Genomic DNA, 7597 nt, shown 5'->3' with positions numbered 1-7597 from the left:
CCGGCATGCCCTGCACGGGATTGAGCCCACAACCCAGGCATGTTCCCTGACCGGGAATCGAACCTTGACCTCCTGGTTCATCCGTTGATGCTCAACCACTGAGCCACATGGACCAGGCTGTTTTATTTTTTAAAGCATGATATTCTAAGGATTTTTAGATCTTTTGAAGACCAGTGAATTCAATAATGACATTTTATATAAATGCACATATATTGACAATATAGAAAAAAATAGCAATTTCCTTTTAGAAATGTATTATTCTTACCCAGTTCTGTTATTAAGATAATTGTTAAGTGAAGAGCAACACATAAACCCTATTTTGTGAAATGCTGTTTAGTAAGCCTCCTTTGTTTCTGTTATCAGCTAGACAGTCACAAAATAGATTTAATGTTTTAAAAGTAACCTAAAACTTTTTTTTTAAGTGTGAGAACAGGAAAGATTAGGGAAATATTTTATGGGTTCATACAACTATGATAACAAAGGAAAACAGTGTTGTTACATTATTGTCCCTTTAAAAGTTATAAGGTCTGCAGATATTTTTAAATATGTTTCAGGACACCAGCCACTTCCAGATTTGGTAACAGCTGGGGTTTTTTCTTTAGCAACCACCTTTCCCCTCCTCTGCACTCTCACACGATATTAAAAATACCTCTTCCTCTGTCTGGTGCACTTTTCTCCCATTGCTGAAGTGTCCTTTTCAAAGTTTCTGATAAGCTAAGGCACTGTTCCCCATGGAAGGGTTCATAACAGAGCCTGTGGGACAGGTGTGTGGCTTTTGAAACTAGAAGTTACATGAAGGGAGGAAGTTGGCTAAGGGAATATTAGCCAACTAATGGAGTGGCTAAGGGAATATTATTACCGATTTATCTTGGAAAAACAAGGAACAAATAGAATCAAAATCTGATAATTTGAAAAAAGTCTTAAGTTAGCAAAGACACACTTGGCAGTTATTTACAGTACTGTTTTTAGGGTCATAAATAAGAACAAAAAAACAAAACCATACTGATGCTGTATCACTTCAGTAATAAAATGATGGCAAGTCAGTAAACCATCCTAGATGAGTATGGATATATAGGAATTTTATGAGGAGCCAACTGTATTGAGTCATAGTTATTACTGAAATTTGGGTTGAAAAGTAACTTTAGGGCTATAAAACTATTCTGTTTTTAATTTTAGTCATATTAATAATAAAGTCACTAAGTGCTCAAAGACTCATAGCAAATTATAACAGCCCTCTTCCCCACCAATCCTGTTTCCCAAAGAAAAATGTTGCACTCTGGGGTGTTTGTGGTGGGGCTGCGGAGTCGTGGATCCCGCCGGAAGCGCCAGGACAATGGGGACCCAGGACGACGAGTACGACTACCTATTCAAAGTGGTGCTCATCGGGGACTCGGGTGTGGGGAAGAGCAACCTGCTGTCCGGCTTTACCCTCAACGAATTCAACCTGGAGAGCAAGAGCACCATTGGTGTGGAGCAGTGATTCCCAAAGTGGGCGCTACTGCCCCCTGGTGGGCGCTGCAGCGATCCAGGGGGGCGGTGATGGCCACAGGTGCATTTGTTTTAACTTTTTTTGTATTACCTTTCTATTCTGAGTTCAATAAGTAGTTTCATAATTTCAAACTTCAATGTTTCTAATTTACACTTTTCTTTACTATATTTTACGAAAAAGGTAGAAACATTAATACATATATCTTTCTGTTTAATTGCTATTAAAATTAAAAAAAAATTAATTTCCAGGGGGCGCTGAGTAATATTTTTTCTGGAAAGGGGGCGGTAGGCCACATAAGTTTGGGAACCACTGGTGTGGAGTTTGCCACCCGCAGCACCCAGGTGGACGGCAAGACCATCAAGGCGCAGATCTGGGACACCGCTGGCCAGGAACGCTACCGCGCCATCACCTCCGCGTACTACCCAGGTGCAGTGGGTGCACTGCTGGTGTATGACATCGCCAAGCACCTGACATATGAGAATGTGGAACGCTGGCTGAAGGAGCTGAGGGACCATGCTGACAGTAACATCGTTATCATGCTGGTGGGCAACAAGAGTGACCTGCGCCACCTGCGGGCTGTGCCCACTGATGAGGCCCGAGCCTTCGCAGAGAAGAACAACTTGTCCTTCATTGAGACCTCAGCCTTGGACTCCACCAACATAGAGGAAGCTTTCAAGAACATTCTCACAGAGATCTACCGCATCCTGTCACAGAAGCAAATTGCAGACCGCGCAGCCCATGATGAGTCCCCTGGTAACAACGTGGTGGACATCAGCGTGCCACCCACTACTGATGGACAGAAACCGAACAAGCTGCAATGCTGCCAGAATCTGTGACTGCCCCGTGCCTCGTCCAAATATGCGTGCGTGCACATCCTCATCCTTTGCCTGCCCCTCATCATGATGTCTTCTCTGACCTGACCCTCTCTGTCACTCTGTGACTGGCTTCTACCCCTCCACTGAGCTCTGCAGAAAAAAAAAAATGTTGCACTCTTGTAACTGTCTTTTTATGGTATTTATTTTCCTATTTTTAACTCCATTGCTTATAGTACTATTTCTTGATTTATTATTTTTAAACATTTTTCTAATGATTTTTTTGTTATCGGAGAGAGGAGGGATTTATTCAGCTCTCTAAACTGAACTGCTCATGTCCCATTTCTCCTCAATTCTTCTAACATATTTACATCAAATTTTACTTTAACAAAATATATTTCCCTAGGAACTTCATGAGAATGTTGTTTTTTTGGTAAAGCAGTAGTCACTGCTAACTTACTAGTACATAAGTATAATTCATGTATGATCCAGGGAATATATTATGATTATTTTCTTATATAACTTTTGGGTTTTCCTAGAATTAATAATAATTGCCCAGTTTTTAAAAATTGTTTAGTACAGTGGGGCCTTGACTTATGAGTTTAATTAGTTCCTAGACCGAGTTCGTTAAGGAGCTCGTTAAATTACTCTGTCAACTCAATGCAAAAAATCGGCTGGTATCTCAAAAAACTCGTTAGTCGGGACACTCGTAAGTCAAGGCCCCACTGTATATGTACTTAAAATTTTAAGTTTGTTTTTTTTTTTTGTCATTCTCCCATTGGTTTTTATCTGTCATTCACTCCTTTCTCTCCAGGTCAGGTATATCAGTTAGTCTATCAGCCTTGTATTTTTCCTGAAGACGCCCCCATCAGTACCCTGGCCTTCTGCTCCAATTCAACACCAGTGCACAATCGGACCAGGGAGGGACGCGGGAGGTTGGCCAGCCAGGGAGGGACCGTGGGAGGGCTTCAGGGCATGTCCGGCCCATCTCGCTCAGTTCTGATCGGCCGGACCCCAGCAGCAAACTAACCTACTAGTTGGAGCATTTGTCCCCTGGTGGTCAGTGCACATCATAGCGAGCGGTTGAGCGGCCTTAGCATATCATTAGCATATTATGCTTTGGTTGAATGGACGAGTGGACACTTAGCATATTAGGCTTTTATTATGTAGGATGTGGCTGGTTTCTAAACAGTGTTCCATCAGACTTCTGAGATACTACTCCATTTTATTTTAATTCTTATGGTTTATGCTGAGAAGTATGATGCTACTCTGTTTTTTCTTTAAATATGACATGTCTGCTCTGGTTGGTATGGCTTATTTGGGCATTGTGTCTGACCAAAAGATTGCTGGGTTCAATTCCTGGTCAGGGCACATGCCCAGGTTGCAGGCTCGATCCCCAGTGTGGGGTGTGTAGGAAGCAGCCAGTCACTGATTCTCTGTCACCATTAATGTTTCTATTTCTCTCCCTCTTTCCCTTCCTCTTTGAAATCAATAAAAATATATTAAATAAGTAAATAAATAAATGTGATGTGCCTCTTTCTCTCTGGAAACATTTAGGATCTTTATTCGCAATATTCAGAAATGTCATGTGGTTGGCCCTTTCAATCTAGGAACTTGTGTTTTTAAGGTCTGAGAAGTTAATCTTGTATTATGTATTAAGTATTATTGAGTATTATTATTGCTTCATCATTTAGTTTTCTTTTTCTTTTTTTTTAAATATATTTTATTGATTTTTTTTTTACAGAGAGGAAGGAAGAGAGATAGAGAGTTAGAAACATCGATGAGAGAGAAACATCGACCAGCTGCCTCCTGCACATCTCCTACTGGGGATGTGCCCGCAACCCAGGTACATGCCCCTGACCGGAATCGAACTTGGGACCCTTCAGTCCGCAGGCCGACGCTCTATCCACTGAGCCAAACCGGTTTCGGCGTAGTTTTCTTTTTCTTAAATGTCAATCAAATATTGGATCTTAAACTCTTTTTGAAATGTTATTTTGATATACTGCCTTCCTTCCTTCCTTCCTTCCTTCCTTCCTTCCTTCCTTCCTTCCTTCCTTCCTTCCTTCCTTCCTTCCTTCCTTGTCTTTTTTTAACATGGCATCCTGGTCTTTCCTTTATCTCTTTGAGGATATTAATTAAGTTTTCTTTGTTTTATTATTTCAACAAATATTTATTTAATAGCTACTATGTATAGGCAGTTGTCTAAGCACTTGAAATACATATGTGGCCAAAATAAGCAACAACAAAATAATAAGCCACCCTGACTTATGGAATATTGCTGGTTACTTACCCTAATATCCACTTATACACCCTTTCCTTGGAAAGAGCCCCAAGTTTTAGCTGGATACAAGCTATTCAAAAAGGGCTACATTCCTCAACTGGTATTTGGATGGTGACCTTGGATCCCCTACCCCCATTTAATTCAGCAAACTTTTAAAACTCCAGTTTCAGCCTGAGGCCTAGACTTTACCCCTTAGTTGAGTCAGTGCCCTCAAACTCAGAGCTTCCTGGATTATCTTTCATATGTCTAACAAAGCCCCCGATCTCATGCCCTGTATACTTTTCTATCCTCACCACTCACCATCCCCCCCATTTCACGTCCAGGGCAGCCACACTGAACTTTTCATAGTTCTGCCTATGTGGCTTCAAAGCATTTGTTCCACTTCACCCTGGGTAATTTCTGCTTATTCTTCAGGCTTTAATGCTTAGTTTAATAATGCCTATTAATACCGGTCAGCCTGTATATATGTCATATGTATACACATATACATGTAAGTACACTCCACTCTAGGTGTGGGCTCTGTTCCCATTACACCCTTTGTCAGCCTATAATATCATAGCACTTGTCACACCATGGAGCTTGCATGGCTGCAAATCTACCCTCACCAGACCATAAAATTCACAAGTGCAAAAAGTGTCTATCCTGCCAATATGCCCAGTACCAGCTGGCACATAGTAGGCTCTGAAATATCTATTTAATGAATAACAACTTCTTTGAGCTCTGAACATTTTTGGTGTGGCTTTTGGGTAAAAAATTATTCTTCACCTCTTTTAATAAGTTGTGGGAAGCCATCCACTGCCGATACTATCATGAGAGTATACCAAGGAACACAGAAGGCTGATGCTAAGCACCTCATCTATTGAGATAGTGGTGGCTCAAGGCAATTCCCTAACCTGGTAATCCTTTTACTGTTTACCAAACTTTACCTTTCATATGCCTATATGCATTGCTAAAGGGCAAATGTGTATTCAAGTAAATAAAAAATGGACTGGCCAGAGGTCAGTGTGCTCTTCACAAAAGAGATACCACCTGGCCCCACCCCTTAATAATTCATATTTCTGGTCTAGTGTTATCATTTGTGCGTCGGCCCCTCCTTCAGATCCTGAACCCAGCCGTGCAGATTGCGGCAATCAGTAAGTGATTTTTTTTTTTTTTTTTAGTAAGTGATGTTTTAAGAGAATTAAAAGATATATAAGTGAACTCAAAGGAAACTTGATTTTATTTTTAAAACATTTTTAGTTTCTCTTCTAACCTCTGCCATCACTAAAAAAGGGTTTCTGTATCTGACATTCAAAGTGTGGCAGTGATTCACCTGAGGCATTAATGTAATTGAAAACAGATGAATGGAGTCATGCAGTGTTGGGAAAGGAGGAACTTGACTGCACATTCTCCTGAATTCATTGTTGCTGCACCAGAGAGGCATTGATGGATCAGGCTGTCAGCAAAGCTTGTGTTTTCTCTTCAGGTTGGCACTTGGCCTTTATATCATGATGAAAAGCAAAAAGTAAGGATCTTGTTAGCTGCATTGAAAGCACTTCTCTCACCTAGAGTTAACTTCACATGGCAATTATCCAACTAAAACTGGTTGTTTTTGTTCTTTTCTTTTTGGAGTTAATGCAATTATATATCTGAAATTTTGGAGCGTGGCCTTGTTCCCTTAGCTACTTTAGCCAGCTCTAAAATATATGCCCTAGTTAGCACTTGAGTGGTTTCTGGGATAGCCCAAAGGTTCCTTGCCCAGAATGGGTGGGCCCAAGGGTAGATAGAGAAGGGCGAAGAGTGATCAGGAAAGATGGAACAAGAATGAAAGAGAACTTATGTATTAGAAAGTAAACTGAGTAATCTTATTAATCAGTCAGTTTTCCTGGTCTGCCCTCCTATTGCATTTTTTACAAGAAAGGCGGTCACAGAGAACACTACTGAATCTCAGTGGCAGGTGGAGTGAGGAAGGTTCTGGGCAGAGTTCTTTATCGCCTATAAATCAGTGGAAGAAATCAGCCATTTTCCAGCAGAACTTTCATTTCTTGAGTGAGCAGTGACATTAGAATCAAGTGGGAAAAGTAGTGTGTTCTACATGATGACTATATAAGGGTTAGGTTAGGCCTCATATTACAAAGACAGCAAACTATAACAGTAGCTTTAACTGTTTCCTGGGGTTGCCATTGCAAATCCCCACAAACCAGGAGGCTTAAAACAACAAAAATGAATTCTGTCTCAGTTCTGGAAGCTGCAAATCTGAAATCAAAGTGTCAAGGTGCTTTCTGAATGCCCTAGGTCAGTGGTCGGCAAACTGCGGCTCGCGAGCCACATGCGGCTCTTTGGCCCCTTGAGTGTGGCTCTTCCACAAAATACCACGTGCGGGCGCACATGTACAGTGCGATTGAAACTTCGTGGCCCATGCGCAGAAGTCGGTATTTTGTGGAAGAGCCATCTCAAGGGGCCAAAGAGCTGCATGTGGCTCGCGAGCCAAAGTTTGCCAACCCACTGCCCTAGGTCATGATACTTCCTTGCCTCTTCCTAAACTTCCAGTGGTTGCTGGCCATCACTGGCAGTTTCTGGCTTAGAGATGTATCACTTGGTGTTCTGTCTTCATGTCTCTTTTTTCATAAGGCCACCAGTCATATTGGATTTAGGGCCCACCCTACACCAAGTATGATCTCATCCTGACTAATGACATCTGCATACATACTATTGCCCACATTCTGAGGTTCTGAAGAGCTCAAAAATTTGGGGGGTACAATATTAAACCCGGTACAGTAGCTTAAATAAAAGAGTGTTTTTGTCCTTCACATAAAAGTTCCAAGCTAAGCAGGCAGAGGTGGCCAGGTGAAGGTATCAGGAACACGTGCTGTCTAATTTCTCTGCCATCCTTAGCATGTGCCTTCCACTTCCTGATCTGTGAAGGCTGTGTAAGTTCCATCCATCATATATGCCTTCCCCCTACAAAAAGGAGAAAGAGGGGTGGAAGAAGAGTTTATGGGGCACATCCCAGTTGTTCTTTAATACTACAGTACA

The 7597-nt window shown here is 41.5% G+C and overlaps 1 protein-coding gene across 2 annotated transcripts in view; it reads left to right on the top strand.

Moving 5' to 3' along the window:
- LOC102441818 (ras-related protein Rab-11B) overlaps positions 1 to 2899 on the top strand; it is a 12996-nt gene extending 10097 nt beyond the window's left edge. The window contains exons 2-3 of one of the 2 annotated variants that reach the window (XM_023753567.1): positions 1263 to 1466; positions 1802 to 2899. In XM_023753567.1, the coding sequence (XP_023609335.1) occupies positions 1334 to 1466; positions 1802 to 2325 (657 nt within the window). In that variant the 5' untranslated portion in view covers positions 1263 to 1333 and the 3' untranslated portion in view covers positions 2326 to 2899. Of the gene's footprint in view, positions 1 to 816; positions 1467 to 1801 lie in introns of those variants that run through there. The other variant, XM_014455537.2, reaches the window with a different exon arrangement.
- The last annotated feature ends 4698 nt before the right edge of the window (positions 2900 to 7597 follow it).

The sequence above is a fragment of the Myotis lucifugus genome, unplaced genomic scaffold, assembly GCF_000147115.1.
Source record: "Myotis lucifugus unplaced genomic scaffold, Myoluc2.0 scaffold_47, whole genome shotgun sequence".
In the NCBI taxonomy this organism is placed as follows: Eukaryota; Metazoa; Chordata; class Mammalia; order Chiroptera; family Vespertilionidae; genus Myotis; species Myotis lucifugus.
The sequence above is the reverse complement of the archived record's forward strand: the minus strand, read 5'-3'. Positions and strand labels throughout refer to the sequence as shown.